General features: G+C 39.5%; 1 protein-coding gene across 2 annotated transcripts in view; it reads right to left on the reverse strand.

The window, feature by feature from the left end:
* Positions 1–10,418: 10,418 nt before the first annotated feature.
* Positions 10,419–22,683, reverse strand: part of STK31 (serine/threonine kinase 31) — a 178,516-nt gene continuing 166,251 nt past the window's right edge. For both annotated transcript variants that reach the window (XM_053609069.1, XM_053609068.1), the window contains one exon: positions 10,419–10,838. In XM_053609069.1, the coding sequence (XP_053465044.1) occupies positions 10,611–10,838 (228 nt within the window). In that variant the 3' untranslated portion in view covers positions 10,419–10,610. The remainder of the gene's footprint in view (positions 10,839–22,683) is intronic.

A 22,683-nucleotide genomic window follows, 5' to 3' on the forward strand; every position in this document is an offset into this window, starting at 1 on the left:
TGACTAAAATTCAACAATCCATAAACCAAGCTTCTTTAAAAAGATTCCATCCCCACATACCCTTATCCTCTACCTCTTTCCTGGAGAAACTTTATGTACCGCCCTCTTAGCCCAAAAGGGGGAGCTTATCCAGTGGATTCATCTCTCGGTGGGAGGAGTCCCTAGAGTCTATTCCATAAACAATCAGATTGCCGACTGCAATTAAAGGAAGTTAAAGTTAAAGGAAGGGACATAGCAGTCAGATTGTTTGGCATTGAACCCCATTCCATCATCACCCCATATAAACTCTAAGATTTTTCCTGGCTTCAGAGAAATAATGAGAGCATTGCACTGGCACTTGAAGGATTCTCAGGCCGAATTGATTGTCACTACGGTCCTTACAAATGGATGAACTCCTTTGCCAAACTAACTTGGAAACCACAACTTTTTCTCCTGCATCCTAATCCCACCTTCCTCACCGTCTTTACAGACAGAGGGCGCCTAGGAGCTTCCATTATTATTTATCCTCCCTAATGCAAGATCAAAAACCCACCCCCTTAAAATCCATCCTACATGAGCTTGAAGGATTGGCTCAATTCAAAGAACTTTTTGCTGTTGTCATGGCCCTTAATTCCATACCTGAACCCTTTAACCTATTTTCAGATAGCCTTTATGTAGTCAACCTACTACCCAATTTAATAAAGGCTTATATTAAATTAGATTCCAATCCCATATCCCCATTAATGATCCAGGTTAGAACTCTACTCAAACAAAGAACCAATCCAATTTACTTACAACACCTTAGAGGACATCAAAACTTAACAGGATTTTTAGCTACAGGCAATAAATTAGCAGATCAGCTAGCCTCCATGCCACAATGCAATACAGTAACAGAAGCAACATAATTTCACCAACTAACTCATATCAATTGGAGAGGGCTTAAACACAAGTGTCCCCACATACCTGTTAAGGATCTGAAAAAAATCGTTCGTACTTGTCAGTCATGCCAGCCTTTCCTTCAAGTTCCCCCTCTGCAGACCTCGGGCACCAACCCCCGAGGCCTTCGACCCAATCATCTATGGCAAATAGATGTTACTCACTATTTGGGAAACTTTTGGGAAACTTAAATACATTTTCGTGTCCATTTTCTGAGGGCCAGACCCACTCCTTACAGCAGGGAGAGGTTTCAGATGTGTTTTCCCTCAAAACGAGAAAAAACCCATTTGGGTTCTGGCAAGAGACCTTAAATACTTGCCCCAACAAGAAGGGGATAACCTTAATTTATCCAGGGGGTCTAACGCCCCTGAGAAGTGTCTTTCTACTTCCCCCCCAGAAGGAACCCGCAATGAGGAAGGAACTGCTTCCACTGCTGATGATGCTAATGATGTTCATCCCCCCCAGTGACGAGGGAATGGATGACCCCAATGCTATCTGGAGTCTCATAGCATCTAGGGAGGCATCTGTTTATTTTTGAAGGAGAAGTGCTGCTTTTATGCCAACAGATCTGGGATCGTGCAAAACAAGATCAAAACACTCCAAGAATATCTAGAAAAGAGAAGAAAAGAAATTTTAGAAAATCCCCTGTGGACGGGCCTACGTGGTTTTTTACCCTACCTTCTTCCCCTGACCCTTACTCACCCTTATGTTAGTTATCAACTTTGGAAAAAGGTTAGAGGCAATAAACTTAACTCAGGTCAAGGTCCAATATCACCAGCTCATTAAACACGAATCTAACTATTATTCTTAACCGCCCTCCATAGCACCGATGATGGGTAAGATCCCAAAACTAGGACAACCTAAGACAGGATATGGAGAGGCTGCATGGTGGATTACATTCATAGTACCCAAAGATGGGTAAGATCACTCTGCATTCAGTCAACCTAAGACAGGGACCAAACCATTGATGTTTGTATCCCCATGACGGGTAAGACTGAAACTGCAAGAGCAGGCAACCTAAGACAGGGACTATGTTTTTCCACCATACAAAAAACAAAAGGGGAAATTGTTGGGCCCTGCCATGTGCCTGAGGCCTAGTGCAACTTCCCTAGCTTGACTAGAAGTAGATCCATTGAGCTACTTCCGCGTAGCAATGACTCAGCAAGGCCCGGCCTGAAACTGCCTCTACCTAGATACAGCCAACATGTACCATGCCATTGGCCCAATCCTGTTATACCACCCATCATACCATTTCACGTACTTCATCCCCCGCTTCCTTTCCCCACGCCCTATATAAGCGGCTGCTTGGCGCCATAAAGTTGAGTTCCTGCTTCGACAGACTCCAGGCTCCGTGTGTTCCTGTTGGAGCTGCCAACACTAGCCATCCCGCTCAGCCCCTGGGACGAGATCCGGCTGGCCCCGATCTTCCCTCAACTGCGACTGCCAGAGGACCCAGCAGGCAACCTTGCCTGGTTCCTGGTTTGAGTGGAAATGATTTCAATTTAACTCCATTCAATACAATATTGGCTGTGGGTTTCCTGTAGATGGCCTCTATCAGTTTAAGAAATGTCCCTTCTATACCCATTTTCTTAAGTGTTCTGATCATGAAGGGATGCTGGATATTATCAAAAGCTTTTCTACATCAACTGACAGAATTATATGGTTTTTGCTTTTTAATTTATGTGCTGAATTATATTTATAGACTTATGTATATTGAACCAGCCTTAAGACCCTGGGATAAAACCCAGTTGGTCATGGTGTATAATTTGTTTGATGTGTTGCTAAATTCTGTTTGTTAAGATCTTGTTGAATATTTTTGCATCAATATTCATTAGTGATATTGGTGTATAATTTTTTCTTGTTTGGTATTTTCCTGGTTTGGAGATGAAGGTGATATTTGCTTCATAGAATGTATTGGGTAGTATTCCGTCTTTTTCTATATTTTGGAAAAGGTTAAGTAATATAGGTACTATTTCCTCTTTAAAGGTTTGGTAAAATTCTGATGTGGAGCCATCTAGTTCTGGACTTTTCTTTTTAGGGAGACTTTGTATAGTTAATGCTATTTTAGAACTTGATATAGGCCTGTCCAAGATTTCCACTTCATTCTTGTTAAGTCTTAGAAACTTTACACCATTTGGCTAGATGAGCAGATAAGGAGAAGTTGGGTTGGAGGCTCCAGAAGTAGTGATTAACCAGCCCTTTGCCCAAAAGCTGGGATTGGTGTCTGTACCTTTTCCCCTAGAGCTTTCCAAGGTCCTGTACAGTGCTATGGCCTGAGAAAATGGGGGCCTGCTTGGTGTGGTGGGGCTAAGTGGCTCAGTCTTGTTTTCAGCTGGTCTCTGTCCTACCCTAGTGAATCAGTTACTCTGGGTTGAAGTCTCAGCTGTGGAGAAATACCAGCAATTAAGTCACCCCACCCCACCCACAGGCAACAGTTGGAAAAGGAAAGTCAAACCTTCCCACAACCACATACCCAGGATACCACTTTGGATAGTCCTCGGATGATTGGTCCAGTTCAAGAGGTCCAAATCAATTGTCCCAGTCAGCACCAGTCTTAAGTGGGAGAGTTCAGAGGTCTCCAGAATCTAGATAGCACAAGTCTGCTGGCAGCTGTTAAGTATGGCTCACTCCAGTGCTCCATGAGGTCAGAAGTACCCACCCAGCAAATAAATTAGTCTGGGAAGTTTGATGCCTCCTTCCCCACCTTGCACCTCTGTCACACGCAGTCACTGGTAACTCCACAGGGCTGTGACACAGTTCCCTCCAATGAGCAGATCCTCCAAGGGTTTTCGTCTGCCTGAGTCACAGGGAGATCTATATCTCCTCAGCCAGGCTGCCGCTCTCTGCCACTGTCTGGCAGAGGGAGGTGAGGCCTGACAACCTCGGGTGCTTATTGGAGGCTGGGGCTGTTCAGTCAGTTCCAGCCCCACCTCTGATTGATGTTGTTGACAGAAGAGAATTTGTTTCTGTCCTGGCTATATTCTCCTGTGGGTCAGACACTGTTTGAGTTCACAGAAACTGCAACTCAGCCCCAGTCTGTGCCACTGCCTGGTCTCTGCTGCAATTTGTGTTGGGTTGGGCACTGTTAGAGCTCACACTCAGCTGTCAGTTCCAGCCTCTGCCTGTCCACCTTTGTCTCAGCTATGATCCCCTGAGGGCCAGGTGCATCTTAGGCTCACTAAAGTGGTCCTCTGGGTTAGCTCTGCCCTGGGAGTCTGTTGTCTCTGTGCGTGCGTATTCTAGTCCCTGTGCTCCGCCTAGGCTGGTACTACCTCAGGCATACCCTTTACTCACAGGCCCTGCGTTTCCATCCCAGATCTGTTCCACCAGTGGCTGCCACTGGAGAAAGTGCCCAGCTTCCTCTCGTTGCCCAGAGACAAGAAGGGTTGTGACACTGGAATATCTCCAGGGGTGTAAGCCCTATTATTGCCACTGTGGCTGCTGCTTTGTGCCTCGGACGTCACCTCTCCTGTATGGTTCCCTCTCAGCTGACTGTCTTCTCCCTACTCCTGTGCCACAAAATCAGCACAGACCAGCAACAGGCCTTGCCCTGTCCACACTTCTCAAGAAAATGCCCCAAAATCTGGACTTCATGGGGAACAGGCTTCCAGACCTCAGGGTGAGAATGGATAAAAAATATATATAGTTTTATACAGCTTTATGCCTGGCAGGAGAGTGCCATGGCACCCTAGTAGCAGAAGGAGGTCTGCTCGCTTGTTTGTATGGAGTACTGCCAGCTCTTCTCATGAAGGATGGGACTCCTGTCAGCTTGGCGATGGATTTTGTACCTTTTGTTTGTATCCTTGAAGTTGCAGCTTGCCTCAGTAGAGTTGGATGTGCATTCTTCAATCTTCTCTCTTGGCTCACCTCCAAAACACTGGCTTACTTGCTAAACTTCTGTCTAATTCTCCTTCTGGATGGGAGCCTCTGTGGAAGCTGGCTCCAGTCAGCCATCTTGCCTCTGCTCTCAATTTCTGTCAATTTTAAAGCTTAGCTTAGCAGGATATACCATTCTGGGCTGGAAATTGTTCTGTTTAAGTAGATTTAAGGTAGATGACCACTGTCTTTTTGCTTGGAAAGTTTCATCAGAGAAGTCTACAGTCACCCTGATGGATCTTCCCCTGTAGGTCAGCTGGGGCTTACTCCTGGCAGCTTGAAGAATCTTTTGTCTTGACTTTTGACATGTTCATCACAATGTGGAGAAGCTCAGTTACAGTTGAGGTGACCTGGGGTCCGATATCCCTCTGAAAGGAGTGTTTCAGAATCTCTGGTGATATTTGGGCAATTTTCATTTATAATATTCTCTAGTATGGCTTCCATTCCCCTGGGGCATTCTTCTTCACCTTCTGGGATACCTATAACTCGTATGTTGGAATGCTTCATAAAGTCTCATAATTCCGTCAGTGAACATTCTGCTTTCTCTCTCTTCTTTTCTGCCTCTTTAACTACCTGAGTTATCTCAAGAACTTTGTCCTCCACCTCCAAGATTCTTTCTTCTGCATGGTCTAATCTGTTGTTGATACTTTGTATTGCATCTTTAAGTTCCCTAATTGGCTGCTTCAGTTCCTTCAGCTCTGCTATATCCTTTCTATATTCTTCATGTCATTCATCTCTTATTTGGTTCTGTTTTTTGATTTCCTTTTGGTTATTCTCCACTTAATCATCAGTTTCCTTCATTGTTTCCATCATTTCTTTCATTGTTTTCATCATCTGTATTCTAAACTCCCTTTCTGTCATTTCTAACAATTTCTTTATTGGTAGAATCCTCTGCAGTGGCTACCTCATGGTCCCTTGGGGGGGTTGCTCTGGACTGGTTTTTCATGTTGCCAGGATTTTTCTTCTGATTCTTTCTCATGACTGATTTCTTTTATCTGTTTCCTTACCCTAATTTTCCTTTCACTTTCTCTTGCTTTTTAAGTTGCCGTGCCTCTGGACCAGGGTTTTGATGACTCATTTTGATGAGACCAGAAGAATGAGATGGTTGAAGAGCAATAAGGGAAAAAAAGAAAGAAAGAAAAAAGAGAGAGAAGAAAAAAGAGAAAGAGAGGATGAGTAAAAGGGAATATTGACTAAAAGAAGAGGGGCACAGAAAGAGGGAGACAGAGCAATACAGGTGTACAGTAGGGTACTTTGACCCAACCTTAAAAACCCCCAACCTCTGGGGATGCTGGGTTGGATGGTTCCCTTGAGGTCAGCAGCTCTTTGCTATCCTGTTTGGACACAGTACCCCCCCCTCCACCAAGTAGAGAGGAAAGAAAAAAATGCTATAAATCCAAGCAAAACAGGCAAACAGAAAACTTTACGGGATAAAATTTGGGGAAAGAAAATCAAATAATAGGGGTAGAAACACTAACAAAAATAAGTTCTAATTGTTGAAAAAGGCAACAATGGAAAATTATATTTAAACTAGAAAAATGAACAAAGAAAAGAAAGAAAAAATAAATGAAAAGAAAAATCTATAGGAAAAATGAAATTAAAACAAAACAACGACAACAACAACAAACAGTATATATATCTTGCTGAATATTGTCTGGGCAACAGGTGATCTTCTGAGGTATGAGATGTTAATCACAATGCTGATACACCTGTACGAGGTGGAGACTGGAGGCCTCTGCTGATTTCTCAAACCTCGCAGGGTGGAGAGCCTAAATCTCTCCTCAGCCCATGTAAAAGGCACTTTAAACTGAAGTTTGCTAAGCAGATGCTTTCCCAGGAAAGCGCTTGTCACTGGGATCACTCCTGAAGTGGCTATCCACTTACCCAGTGTGCCAAAACCAGTCTCAGTCTATGCCCCTGAGGGGTAAGGGTGTTAGGCAGCTCAGTCCCTGCCTTTAGGCTGCTCAGTCACTAGATTACTTGCACCCACCCAATCCTTGCTCTGTGACACTGAGGGCAGAGCTTGCTGGGGCACTTCTCCCACAATAGCTCTGAATGGCCCACAGTGGAACACTATTACCTCACCTGGCTCAGCGGCTCAGTCTGGGGCCCTAGACAACGCTTAAAGTCCTCTGCACTCTTGCCCAAGTTCTCCCAACATAGTTCAACTGAGTGCCAAGTCCAGAAAAACCAAAATAGCTCACAGGTAAGGCCTTTCCAGTTTGTAATCTCACTGCTATTGTACTTACAGTTGCCGGTGGGATTAGACTGAAAGAACACATGCAACCACTTGCCGGTTTTCCACTGCTTTTGTCCTCCTCATGGCGTCCACAAGTCTCTCACTGACTCCCTGTGTCCTCAAAAGGATGTTTATGGGAAGATCCCACCAGCCAGAGGTGCTTGGAGTCTTGTGTCCCTAGACTCACTATGCCCAGTTGCAAGGAAGCTGTTACTTGGCCACCATCTTGCTCCCCACCAATAAATGTTTTTGAAAGGCTTATCAAAGATCAAGTGACAATTAGTGGCTTAATAAGATTAATCCTTGGTTCTCTATTCTGTTCCATATATTTACCTATTTTTGTGCCAGTACCATGCTGTTTTGATCACTATAAATTTATAGGATAGCCTGAAATCCGGTAACATAACTCCTGATTATGTATTTCTGAGTAAAGTATTGGCTATTCAAGGTTTTTTGATTCCATATAAAACAAAGTACTATTTTTTCAAGATCTTTAAAGTAGGATATTGGTGTTTTAATAGGAATTGCATTAAACCTGTAGATTACTTTCAGTAGTATGAACATTTTAATAATGTTGATTCTTCCCACCCATGAGCATGCTATATTTTTCCTTTTATTAACATTGTCAGCTATTTCTTTTCTCAGAGTTTCATAATTTTCTTTATAGAGATCTTTCTCATCCTTTGTTAATTCCCTGATATTTCATCTTCTTCAGCACAACTATAAAAGGAATAGAGTCCTTGATGTATTTTCAGTTTGACTATTGTTGGCATATACAAAAGCTACTGATTTGTAAGTATTGATTTTGTATCCTGAGACTTTGCTGTATTCCTTGATCACTTCTAAGAGTTCTGTAGTTGAGTCCCTGGAATTTTCCAGGTATAAGATCATTATCATCCACGAAGACTGAGAGTTTGACCTCCTGTGTGGCGAGAGGGCCGTTAGGCAGCAGGGCCCCCACAGCCTGGGGAACATTCAGGGAATGAACTCCCAACTTCTTCTCCTCCTTTCCCCAAACAACCATATTCCTTTCTTAATGCTCCCTCTGCCAGAAGTCAGGCAGCTCTCTGTCTAATTTTTAGGAACTATGCAGAAATCCTTATGATCTTTCCCTTTTTACTTCTTATATATTAACAAAGTCAAATAGAAACCACTGACAGGATGATTTTTGTTAAAATTATTTACATTTTCCCATCATACTCTAAGACCAAATATATGTCTTTTGTCCATGCTACTCTACCCTGTCTAGATACTATAAAATAAAGCTAATTTTGTGCTTTGGTGCTGGCTACAGCCATCAGGAGTCAGATCTCCCAATCCCATCTTTCGCCTCTGTGTCTTCTCTTGTGTTCTATTTTTCCTCAATCCCCACTGCTTCCACTCTGGTTCATTCCCCTTCTCTGCCCAGGTTTGCGATACTCTGACCCATCTGGATACCATTAATCACCTTCTCTTGCCAGACTGTGATGGTGAAAACTTCCATTACCATTTTGAATAGCAGGGGAGACAATGGGCATCCTTGTTGTCTAATTCCAGATATGAATGGAAATGTTTTCAATTTTGCTCCACTTAATTATGTTGGCTGTGGATTTGTTGTAGATGGCCTCTATCAGTTTAAGAAATGTCCTATTTAAGCCTATTTTCTTATGTGTTCTGATCATAAAAGGATGCTGAATATTATCAAAAGCTTTTTGTGTAACAATGGAATCATATCCTCTTTGTTTTCTATTTTATTTATGTGACGTATTATATTTATAGATCTACGTATGTTGAATCAACCTTGGAACTAACCCTGGGATAAAACCAACTTGATCATGGCGCATAATTTTTCCAATGTGTTGTTGAATTGTTTGCTAGGATCTTACTGAATATTTTTGCATTGATATCCATTAATGATATTGGTCTATAGTTTTCTTTCTTTGTTGTGTCACGTTCCCTTTAATAATCCAAATTTGTTTTAAAAATAACTGCTGTGTCTTTATTACTGAACCAACTAAATAAAATTAAGTTCTACTGTAAAATAGGAAAGCCAAAGGATAGTAATGGCTTGAATACTGGCCATGGCTCCCTTTACTATTCCTCAGAATGACAAAAGCACAGGTTGTTAAGCTCCATACACCCCCCACCAACATTGTCATTTAAAAGGTTTGGATTCAAGACAAGAATTTGCATTTCTAACAAGTTCCCAGGTGATACTGAACTTATTACGAGAACCACACTTTGATATAGGAATCTATATTCTCTCAAATTAACAGAGAGCTAATACAGAGATTCCAGCATGATTAAGGACATCAGCTCTTTCTAATTTGCTGTTCTATCATCCTAGTTCATGCATACATCCTCAGGATCACCTCATGATCCAACAGTACTGCTCAAACTCTAGACATCCTGTCAGCTTCTAGGAAGCAGGAAAGTACTAAAAACAAAAGGGAGCATCTCCCAGTTATATCAGCTCTTTTTAAAAAGCCTTTTTTGGAAAAACTTAGAAGGCCTCAACTAACAGAAAAAGCACATGTAAGTCACACTGAGTACAATGCCACCTCAAATAAAACTGGGGATTTATAACTAAGGAAGAAAAGAAGACTGTATTTTAAAATAGCAAGAAGAAACTTCCATATTACTTCAGTCTAAATACATTTCAATCACAAAGTCCAACTGATTTTGCCTATTTTGCAAATTTGTCCCATGTGTTTCCGTAATACTTTGCTATTCTTACTTTCATCATTTCTAGCTTAGTTTATTATAACTATCTTCTAACTAGTCTCCCTACTCCCATCCTGATGGTAGGCAGAAGACAGATTTTAAGGAAGCTAAAGCAATTTGTAATTCTTTAAAGACTCCTCATTTCCTATAAAATAATTAGGTATGAGACATCTACCTAATTATTACTTTCCTTATACTTTATTCTATCACACACACATACACAGTGGTTTCATGTTTTCTCTGCTAATTAAGATACTCTTGTCTCTCTCTTTTCCTTTCCAATTCTTCTGATAAGATTTAACCATCTCCACAAAGCTTTCCCTGACAACCCTCCTTCCATAGAATAAGGACACACGTGGTATATACTCCCATAAAAACTAGAGGTATCATTGGCTATTCCATATTATACAACAAAATCTGCTTATATAATATATCTGAGTATCTCAATAAACTGCAGGCATAATTAGTGTAATGACTATGTTTTATTTATCTTTATTTGTGCTACCTTTATATTTCCAGAACTGGATAAAAGCAGATACTATCATTTCTTGAACAAAAATCTCAGCTAGCCAACATACCTGAAAATCTCTATAGGACTTATCCAATAATCTGACAACCTTTCCTACTACAAGTATTACAGTCTAATTATTCAATCAAAAAATAAATTGCAATCAGAAAACCCTTCCTTAAAAATTTCAAGTTAAACAAAATTTCAAAATATACAAATAATTTCTTATACAGCCAAACATCTTTTTTTTTTCAATCTGACTACCAAACACAACACAACCAGTTCCATAACATCTTCAGATTTTTTATTAACCAAAATAAACAAAGATATTAAAAAGAACATCTATAACAACAACAGAACACTACTTTATCAATCACAGTTAGCTTCACCATTTCTTGTCTTTTCCTCATATTTATTCAAGTTCTCTTGAATAAATTCTTCTTCCTTTTTACATTGGGAATATTCAACATCTTTTTCTGGGTTTGTAACGGATTTCCCCTTTGGTATCAAGAAACATTCAGCTTTCAAAACTTGCTCAGCAGTCATTGAACTTCTAGAATATATCAAGCTACTGAGGAGGGATTTGACATTATCATCCTGCAAGGAAAAACAAATATTATAAAACAAAAACAAAATCAAAACAAACAGAAAGACAAACCTATAATGAAAAAGAAAGATTCGATTCAAAAACAAACTTTTGGTTGATGATGCAGAGCGAAAATTGACTTTTTCTATTTAGATTTTTTTCTTTTTGAGACTGGGTTTCACTCCATTACCCAAACTAGAGTGGTGTCATCATAGTTCACTGCAATCTCAATCCTCTGCATTTGAGCAATTCTCCTGCCAGAACCTCCCAAGTAGCTGGGACTACAAGCCTAGCTATTTTTCTATTTTTTTGTAGAGATGAGTTCTTGCTATGTTGCTTGGGCTGGTCTCAAACTCCTGGCCTAAAGCAATCCTCTAATGAACAGATTCAGTAATGTTGCAAGATACAAAACCAACATGTATAAATTAGTAGCAAATAATTAACTAGCTGAGAAAGAAAGCAAGAAAACAATGTCATTAACAGCTATAAAAAATAAAATGTCTAGAAATAAATATCTAGAAAGAAATGTTAAGGACACATTGTCTACAAGGACAATTATAAAACACTAATGAAAAACTAGATGGGCACGGTGGCTCACACCTGTAATCCTAGCATTCCCGAAGGCCAAGGCAGGAGGATCATTTGAACTCAAGCGTTTGTAAGCAGCCTGAACAAAAGCAAGACTCTGTTGAAAGTAGAAAAATTAGCCAGATGTTGTGGCAGGTGCCTGTGTAGCTACTTGGGAAGCTCAGGCAGGAAGATAACTCCTACTCAGAAATCTGCAGTTTTTGTGGGCTAGGCTAAGGCAATAGCACTCTAGTCTGGGAAACAGAATGAGACTCTGTCTCAAAAAAATTAAATAAAATACTAATGAAAAAACTAAGAGGACACAAACAAATGGAAAGACATCCCATGCTCCTGGTCAGAAGAATATTGTTAAAACAAGTATATTACCCAAGGCAATCTAAAGATTCAATGCAATCCCTATTAAAATACCAATGTCATTTTTCACAGAGAGAAAAATAAAATCCTAAAATTTGTATGGAACCAAAAAAAGAGCTCAGATTGCCAACATAATACTGAGCAAAAACAAACCATGCTGTCTGACTTCAAAATATATTATAAGGCTACAGTAACCAAAACAACATGGTATTAATATAAAAGAAGGCACAAAGGCCAATGTGTCAGAATAGAGAACCCAGAAATAATTACAACCCACCTAATTACAACCACTGATTTTTGAAAAAGATACCAAGAACATATATGCAGAAAACATACTCTCTTCAATAAATGGTGCTGGAAATTTGGATATCCACATGGAGAAGAATAAAACTGGACCCCTATCTTACTATATGAAAAATTAATTCAAGATGAATTAATGACTTAAACATAAGACCCAAATTATAAAACACAGGGGAAACACCTCAGGACACTGGTCTGGGCAAAGATATTAAGGCTAAGACCTCAAAAGCACTGGCAACAAAAACATAAATACACCAATAGGACTATATTAAACTAAAAAGCTTACACACACAGAGCAAAGGAAATAATCAACAGAGTGAAGACATACAACCTATTGAATAGGAAAAAATATTTGCAAGTATTCTGCCAACAATGGATGAATATTCAGAAAATACCAGGGACTCAAACAACTGAACGGTTTATCTCATTGATTAAAAAGTGGGGAAAGACATTAATAGGCATTTCTTAGTAGAAGACATAAAGATGACCAAAAAACTGGTCAACATCACTAATAATCAAGGAAATGCAAATTAAAACCACAATATGCTATCATCTTTTTACCTCAGAATGGCTATTATTAAAAAATAAATAAATAAATAAAATAACAGATGCTGGCAAAAATGCAAAGAACAGGAACGCATACATTCTAGATGGGAATGTACATTAGTACAGCTACCACTGAAAACAATACACAGATTTCACAAAATAGTAAAAACGGGGAAGATGGCAGCCGAGTAACAGCTTCCTTGCATCTGGGCACCGTGAGTCTGGGGAGATAGGACACCAGGCATCTCTGGCTGGTGGGATCTGCCTATCATCACCCCTGAGAGGATACAGGGAGTCAGCGAGAGACTTCTGGACCCCAAGAGGAGGACTAAAACAGTGGAAAACCGGCAAGTGGTCGCGTGTGTTCAATCCGTCTAAACCCGCCGGCAACTGTAAGTTCAGTAGCAGCGAGACTGCAAACCAGAAAGGCCTTACCTGTGAACTGTTTTGGTGTCTTTGGATTTGGCACTCAGCTGAACTGCCTTGGGGAGAGCCTGAGCGGGAGTGTGGAGAACTTTGGCCTTTGTCTAGGGCCCCAGTCTGAGCCGCTGAGCCAGACGGAGCTAATAGTGTTTGGCTCTGGGTCACAGGCAGCCATTGTGAGCGATCTGCCCCGGCAAGCTCCGCCCTCAGGGTCACAGAGCTGGAATTGGGTGGGAGCTGGTAACCCAGCGACCAAGTAGCCTAAGGGCCGGGTCTGAGCCGCCTTGCAGCCCTAACCCTCGGGGGCAGAGGGAGACCAGTTGTGGCACACAGGGTAAGTGGATAGCCACTTTAGCAGTGATTCCAGTGACAAGCACTTCCCTGGGAAAGCTTCTGCTCAGCAAGTGAACAAGCGCAAAGTGCCTTTTAAGTGGGCTGAAGAGAGATTTAGGGTGTCTACCTGCTAGGGTTTGAGAAACTAGCAGCCTTCCATCGTATCACAACTGTGATTAAAATCTCATACCCCAGAAGACCACGTGTTGCCCAGACAATATTCAATAACATATACATACTGCTTTGTTTTTGGTTGTGGTTTTTTTTTTGGGGGGGGGGGTTTGGTTGTTTTTTTTTGTTTATTTTGATGTTGTTGATTGTTGTTTTGTTTTTTAAGTTCAACCTTTTCCATACAGATCCTTCTTCTTTCCCAATTTTTCTACTTTAATTACAATTTCCCATTGCTGCCTATTTCAATAATTAGAACTTCATTTTTGTTAGTGTTTCTACTGCTATTATTTGGCTTTTCCAGCCAATTTTATCCCGTAAAGTTTTCTATTTGCTTGTTTTGGTTTGATTTACAGCATTTTTGTCTTTCCTCTCTACTTAGTGGAGGTGGGGTACTGTGTCTGATCAGGTTAGCAAAGAGCTGCTGACCTCAAGGGAACCACCCAACTGGGCACCCCCAGAAGGTGGTTTCTTTTTAAGGTTGTATCAAAGTACCCTACTGTACACCTATATTGCTCTGTCTCCCTCTTTCTGTGCCTCTCTTCTTTATGTCAATATTCCTTTTACCCACCCCCTCTCCTTTCTCTATTTTCCTTTTTTTTTTTTTTTCTTATCACTCGGTCCTCCTTTCTTTCATCCCTTTTTTGCTCTTCAACCTTCTCAACCTTCTGGTCCTGTAACCCTTACTCCACAGGCACAAGAACTTAAACAGCAAGAGGAAGTGAAAGGAAAATTAGGGCAAGGAAACAGATAAAAGAAACCACTCATGAGGAAGAATCAGCAGAAAACTCCAGGCAACATGAAGAACCAGTCCAGAACAACCCCGCCAAGGGACCATGAGATAGCTACTGCAGAGGATTCCACCTATACAGAAATGTTAGGAATGACAGAAAGGGAATTTAGAATACACATGTTGAAAACAATAAAAGAAATGATGGAAACAATGAAAGAAATTGCTAATAAAGTGGAAAATAACCAAAAGGAAATCCAAAAACAGAATCAAATAAGAGATGAACAATATGAAGAATATAAAAAGGATATAGCAGAGCTGAAGGAACTGAAACAGTCAATCAGGGAACTTAAAGATACAATGGAAAGTATCAGCAACAGGTTAGACCATGCAGAAGAAAGAATTTCAGAGGTAGAAGACAAAGTTCTTGAGATAACTCAGATAGTAAAAGAGGCAGAAAACAAGAGAGAGAAAGCAGAACGTTCACTGTCAGAATTATGGGAATTTATGAAGCGTTCCAACATACGAGTTATAGGAATTCCAGAAGGGGAAGAAGAATGCCCCAGAGGAATGGAAGCCATACTAGAGAATATTATAAAAGAAAATTTCCGAAACATCACCAAAGATTCTGACACACTGCTTTCAGAGGGCTATCGGACCCCAGGTCGCCTCAACTCTAACCGAGCTTCTCCAAGACACATGGTGATGAACCTGTCCAAAGTCAAGACAAAAGAAAAGATTCTGCAAGCTGCCAGGAGTAAGCTCCAGTTGACCTACAGGGGAAAATCCATCAGAGTGACCACAGACTTCTCTAATGAAACTTTCCAAGCAAGAAGACAATGGTCATCTACCTTTAATCTACTTAAACAGAACAATTTCCAGCCCAGAATTCTGTACCCTGCTAAGCTAAGCTTCAAAATTGACGGAGAAATCAAATCATTTACGGATATACAAACATTGAGGAAATTCGCCACAACAAGACCAGCTCTACAGCAAATACCTGTTCTGCACACTGACCACCGCAATGGATCAGCAGCAAAGTAAGAACTCAGAAATTAAAGTACAGAACCTAACCTCCACATTGATGCAAAAGATAAAACTAAGCAATGGACTCTCACAAAATAAAATGAATAGAATACTACCACACTTATCAATTATCTCAATAAATGTTAATGGCTTGAATTCCCCACTGAAGAGACATAGATTGGTTCACTGGATTAAAAAACACAAGCCATCCATCTGCTGTCTGCAAGAAACACACCTGGCTTCAAAAGACAAATTAAAGCTCCGAGTCAAGGGTTGGAAGACAATTTTTCAGGCAAATGGAATCAGAAGAAAAGAGGAATTGCAATCTTATTTTCAGATACATGTGGATTTAAAGCAACTAAAGTCAAAAAAGACAAAGATGGTCACTTTATATTGGTCAAGGGAAAAATAAAACAAGAAGACATTTCAATTCTAAATATTTATGCACCCAATTTAAATGCTCCCAGATTCTTGAAACAGACCTTACTCAGTCTGAGCAATATGATATCTGATAATACCATAATAACACGGGACCTTAACACTCCTCTTACAGAGCTGGACAGATCCTCTAAACAGAAATTAAACAAGGATATAAGAGATTTAAATGAGACCCTAGAACAACTGTGCTTGATAGACGCATATAGAACACTCCATCCCAAAGACAAAGAATATACATTCTTCTCATCACCCCATGGAACATTCTCCAAAATTGATCATATCTTGGGACACAAAACAAATATCCACAAAATAAAAAGAATTAAAATTTTACCTTGTATCTTCTCAGACCATAAGGCACTAAAGGTGGAACTCAACTCTAACAAAAATGCTCGACCCCACCCAAAGGCATGGAAATTAAACAATCTTCTGTTGAATAACAGATGGGTGCAGGAAGAAATAAAACAGGAAATCATTAACTTCCTTGAGCATAAGAACAATGAAGACACAAGCTACCAAAATCTGTGGGATACTGCAAAAGCAGTTTTGAGAGGAAAATTCATTGCTTTAGATGCCTACATTCGAAAAACAGAAAGAGAGCACATCAACAATCTCATAAGAGATCTTATGGAATTGGGAAAAGAAGAACAATCTAAGCCTAAACTCAGTAGAAGAAAAGAAATATCCAAAATCAAATCAGAGATCAGTGAAATCGAAAACAAAAGAATCATTCAGAAAATTAATGAAACAAGGAGTTGGTTTTTTGAAAAAATAAATAAAATAGATAAACCATTAGCGAGACTAACTAGAAATAGAAAAGTAAAATCTCTAATAACCTCAATCAGAAACGATAAAGGGGAAATAACAACTGATCCCACAGAGATACAAGAGATCATCTCTGAATACTACCAGAAACTCTATGCCCAGAAATTTGTCAATGTGAAGGAAATGGATCAATATTTGGAATCACACCCTCTCCCTAGACTTAGCCAGGAAGAAATAGACCTCCTGAACAGACCAATTTCAAGCACTGAGATCAAAGAAACAATAAAAAAGCTTCCAACTAAAAAATGCCCTGGTCCAGATGGCTTCACTCCAGAATTCTACCAAACCTTCAAGGAAGAGCTTATTCCTGTACTGCAGAAATTATTCCAAAAAATTGAGGAAGAAGGAATCTTCCCCAACACATTCTATGAAGCAAACATCACCCTGATACCAAAACCAGGAAAAGACCCAAACAAAAAGGAGAATTTCAGACCAATCTCACTCATGAATATAGACGCAAAAATTCTCAACAAAATCCTAGCCAATAGATTACAGCTTATCATCAAAAAAGTCATTCATCATGATCAAGTAGGCTTCATCCCAGGGATGCAAGGCTGGTTTAACATACGCAAGTCTATAAACGTTATCCACCATATTAACAGAGGCAAAAATAAAGATCACATGATCCTCTCAATAGATGCAGAAAAAGCATTTGATAAAATCCAGCATCCTTTTCTAATTAGAACTCTGAAGAGTACAGGCATAGGTGGCACATTTCTAAAACTGATTGAAGCTATCTATGACAAACCCACAGCCAATATTTTACTGAATGGAGTAAAACTGAAAGCTTTTCCTCTTAGAACTGGAACCAGACAAGGTTGTCCTCTGTCACCTTTACTATTCAACGTAGTGCTGGAAGTTCTAGCCAATACAATTAGGCAAGACAAGGAAATAAAGGGAATCCAAATGGGAGCAGAGGAGGTCAAACTCTCCCTCTTTGCTGACGACATGATCTTATACTTAGAGAACCCCAAAGACTCAACCACAAGACTCCTAGAAGTCATCAAAAAATACAGTAATGTTTCAGGATATAAAATCAATGTCCACAAGTCAGTAGCCTTTGTATACACCAATAACAGTCAAGATGAGAAGCTAATTAAGGACACAACTCCCTTCACCATAGTTTCAAAGAAAATGAAATACCTAGGAATATACCTAACAAAGGAGGTGAAGGACCTCTATAAAGAAAACTATGAAATCCTCAGAAAGGAAATAGCAGAGGATATTAACAAATGGAAGAACATACCATGCTCATGGATGGGAAGAATCAACATTGTTAAAATGTCTATACTTCCCAAAGCAATCTACCTATTCAATGCCATTCCTATCAAAGTACCTACATCGTACTTTCAAGATTTGGAAAAAATGATTCTGCGTTTTGTATGGAACCGGAAAAAACCCCGTATAGCTAAGGCAGTTCTTAGTAACAAAAATAAAGCTGGGGGCATCAGCATACCAGATTTTAGTCTGTACTACAAAGCCATAGTGCTCAAGACAGCATGGTACTGGCACAAAAACAGAGACATAGACACTTGGAATCGAATTGAACACCAAGAAATGAAACTAACATCTTACAACCACCTAATCTTTGATAAACCAAACAAGAACTTACCTTGGGGGAAAGACTCCCTATTCAATAAATGGTGTTGGGAGAACTGGATGTCTACATGTAAAAGACTGAAACTGGACCCACACCTTTCCCCACTCACAAAAATTGATTCAAGATGGATAAAGGACTTAAATTTAAGGCATGAAACAATAAAAATCCTCAAAGAAAGCATAGGAAAAACACTGGAAGATATTGGCCTGGGGGAAGACTTCATGAAGAAGACTGCCATGGCAATTGCAACAACATCAAAAATAAACAAATGGGACTTCATTAAACTGAAAAGCTTCTGTACAGCTAAGGACACAATAACCAAAGCAAAGAGACAACCTACACAATGGGAAAGGATATTTGCATATTTTCAATCAGACAAAAGCTTGATAACCAGGATCTATAGAGAACTCAAATTAATCCACATGAAAAAAGCCAACAATCCCTTATATCAATGGGCAAGAGACATGAATAGAACTTTCTCTAAAGATGACAGACGAATGGCTAACAAACACATGAAAAAATGTTCATCATCTCTATATATTAGAGAAATGCAAATCAAAACAACCCTGAGATATCATCTAACCCCAGTGAGACTGGCCCACATCACAAAATCTCAAAACTGCAGATGCTGGCATGGATGTGGAGAGAAGGGAACACTTTTACACTGCTGGTGGGACTGCAAACTAGTACAACCTTTCTGGAAGGAAGTATGGAGAAACCTCAAAGCACTCAACCTAGACCTCCCATTCGATCCTGCAATCCCATTACTGGGCATCTACCCAGAAGGAAAAAAATCCTTTTATCATAAGGACACTTGTACTAGACTGTTTATGGCAGCTCAATTTACCATTGCCAAAATGTGGAAACAGCCTAAATGCCCACCAACCCAGGAATGGATTAACAAGCTGTGGTATATGTATACCATGGAATACTATTCAGCTATTAAAAAAAATGGAGACTTTACATCCTTCGTATTAACCTGGATGGAAGTGGAAGACATTATTTTTAGTAAAGCATCACAAAAATGGAGAAGCATGAATCCTATGTACTCAATCTTGATATGAGGACAATTAATGACAATTAAGTTTATGGGGGCGGAAGCAGAAAGAGGGATGGAGGGAGGAGGGAGGGCCTTAGTGTGTGTCACACTTTATGGGGGCAAGACATGATTGCAAGAGGGACTTTACCTAACAATTGCAATCAGTGTAACTGGCTTATTGTACCCTCAATGAATCCCCAACAATAAAAAAAAAAAAAAAAAAAAAAAGAAATTGAAAAAAAAAGAATCATTCAGAAAATTAATGAAACAAGGAGTTGGTTTTTTGAAAAAATAAATAAAATAGATAAACCATTGGCCAGACTAACGAGGAATAGAAAAGTAAAATCTCTAGTAACCTCAATCAGAAATGATAAAGGGGAAATAACAACTGATCCCACAGAGATACAAGAGATCATCTCTGAATACTACCAGAAACTCTATGCCCAGAAATTTGACAATGTGAAAGAAATGGATCAATATTTGGAATCACACCCTCTTCCTAGACTCAGCCAGGAAAAAATACAGCTCCTGAACAGACCTATTTCAAGCACTGAGATCAAAGAAACAATAAAAAATCTTCCAACCAAAAAATGCCCTGGTCCAGATGGCTTCAGTACAGAATTCTATCAAACCTTCAAGGAAGAGCTTATTCCTGTACTGCAGAAATTATTCCAAAACATTAAGGAAGAAGGAATCTTCCCGAACACATTCTATGAAGCAAACATCACACTGATACCAAAACCAGGAAAAGACTCAAACAAAAAGGAGAATTTCAGACCAATCTCACTCATGAATATAGACACAAAAATACTCAACAAAATCCTAGCCAATAGATTACAGCTTATCATCAAAAAAAGTCATTCATCATGATCAAGCAGGCTTCATCCCAGGGATGCAAGGATGGTTTAACATATGCAAGTCTATAAACGTTATCCATCATATTAACAGAGGCAAAAATAAAGATCACATGATCCTCTCAATAGATGCAGAAAAAGCATTTGATAAAATCCAGCATCCTTTTCTAACTAGAACACTGAAGAGTATAGGCATAGGTGGCACATTTCTAAAACTGATTGAAGCTATCTATGACAAACCCACAGCCAATATTTTACTGAATGGAGTAAAACTAAAAGCTTTTCCTCTTAGAACTGGAACCAGACAAGGTTGTCCTCTGTCACCTTTACTATTCAACGTAGTGCTGCAAGTTCTAGCCAATACAATTAGGCAAGACAAGGAAATCAAGGGAATCCAAATGGGAGCAGAGGAGGTCAAACTCTCCCTCTTTGCTGACGACATGATCTTATACTTAGAGAACCCCAAAGACTCAACCACAAGACTCCTAGAAGTCATCAAAAAATACAGTAATGTTTCAGGATATAAAATCAATGTCCACAAGTCAGTCAGTAGCCTTTGTGTACACCAATAACAGTCAAGATGAGAAGCTAATAAAGGACACAACTCTCTTCACCATAGTTTCAAAGAAAATGAAATACCTAGGTGTATACCTAACGAAGGAGGTGAAGGACCTCTATAAAGAAAACTATAAAATCCTCAGGAAGGAAATAGCAGAGGATATTAACAAATGGAAGAACATACCATGCTCATGGATGGGAAGAATCAACATTGTTAAAATGTCTATACTTCCCAAAGCTATCTACCTATTCAATGCCATTCCTATCAAAATACCAACATCATACTTTCAAGATTTGGAAAAAATGATTCTGCGTTTTGTATGGAACTGGAAAAAACCCCGTATAGCTAAGGCAGTTCTCTGTAACAAAAATAAAGCTGGGGGCATCAGCATACCAGATTTTAGTCTGTACTACAAAGCCATAGTGCTCAAGACAGCATGGTACTGGCACAAAAACAGAGACATAGACACTTGGAATCGAATTGAAAACCAAGAAGTGAAACTAACATTTTACAACCACCTAATCTTTGATAAACCAAACAAGAACATACCTTGGGGGAAAGACTCCCTATTCAATAAATGGTGTTGGGAGAACTGGATGTCTACATGTAAAAGACTGAAACTGGACCCACACCTTTCCCCACTCACAAAAATTGATTCTAGATGGATAAAGGTTTTAAATTTAAGGCATGAAACAATAAAAATCCTCCAAGAAAGCATAGGAAAAACACTGGAAGATATTGGCCTGGGGAAAGACTTCATGAAGAAGACTGCCATAGCAATTGCAACAAAAACAAAAATAAACAAATGGGACTTCATTCAACTGAAAAGCTTCTGTACAGCTAAGGAGACAATAACCAAAGCAAAGAGACAACCTACACAATGGGAAAGGATATTTGCATATTTTCAATCAGACAAAAGCTTGATAACTAGGATCTATAGAGAACTCAAATTAATCCACATGAAAAAAGCCAACAATCCCTTATATCAATGGGCAAGAGACATGAAAAGAACTTTCTCTAAAGACGACAGACGAATGCTAACAAACACATGAAAAAATGTTCATCATCTCTATATATTAGAGAAATGCAAATCAAAACAACCCGGAGATATCATCTAACCCCAGTGAGAATGGCCCACATCACAAAATCTCAAAACTGCAGATGCTGGCGTGGATGTGGAGAGAAGGCAACACTTTTACACTGCTGGTGGGACTGCAAACTAGTACAACCTTTCTGGAAGGAAGTATGGAGAAACCTCAAAGCACTCAAGCTAGACCTCCCATTTGATCCTGCAATCCCATTACTGGGCATCTACCCAGAAGGAAAAAAATCCTTTTATCTTAAGGACACTTGTACTAGACTGTTTATTGCAGCTCAATTTACAATCGCCGAAATGTGGAAACAGCCTAAATGCCCACCAACCCAGGAATGGATTAACAAGCTGTGGTATATGTATACCATGGAATACTATTCAACCATTAAAAAAAATGGAGACTTTACATCCTTCGTATTAACCTGGATGGACATGGAAGACATTCTTAATAAAGCATCACAAGAATGGAGAAGCATGAATCCTATGTACTCAATTTTGATATGAGGACAATTAATGACAATTATGGTTATGGTGGGGGACAGAAAGAGGGAAGGAGGGAGGTGGGTGGGGCCTTGGTGTGTGTCACACTTTATGGGGGCAAGACATGATTGCAAGAGGGACTTTACCTAACAATTGCAATGAGTGTAACCTGGCTTATTGTACCCTCAATGAATCCCCAACAATAAAAAAAAAAAAAAGAAAAGAAAAAGAAAAGGAGAAAAAAGAAAAAGGGTGGGGGGGAAGAAAGTAGCTTTGAGAGATGATGGTATGCTAATGTGCTTGGCTGTTATAATAACTTCATTGTGTACGTATGTTGAAATATCATGTTATATACCTTAAATATAGACAATACAAATATGTTTTAAAAAGAAAGAATACGTAAAAAAAAAAAAAAAGAAAATGCTTTGTAAATAAAAAAATAAATAAAAATGGGACTTCCATAAGATCCAGAAATCTTACTACTGTACATTTATCCAAAGGAA

Source organism: Nycticebus coucang, chromosome 11 (genome assembly GCF_027406575.1).
Source record: "Nycticebus coucang isolate mNycCou1 chromosome 11, mNycCou1.pri, whole genome shotgun sequence".
Taxonomy (NCBI): Eukaryota; Metazoa; Chordata; class Mammalia; order Primates; family Lorisidae; genus Nycticebus; species Nycticebus coucang.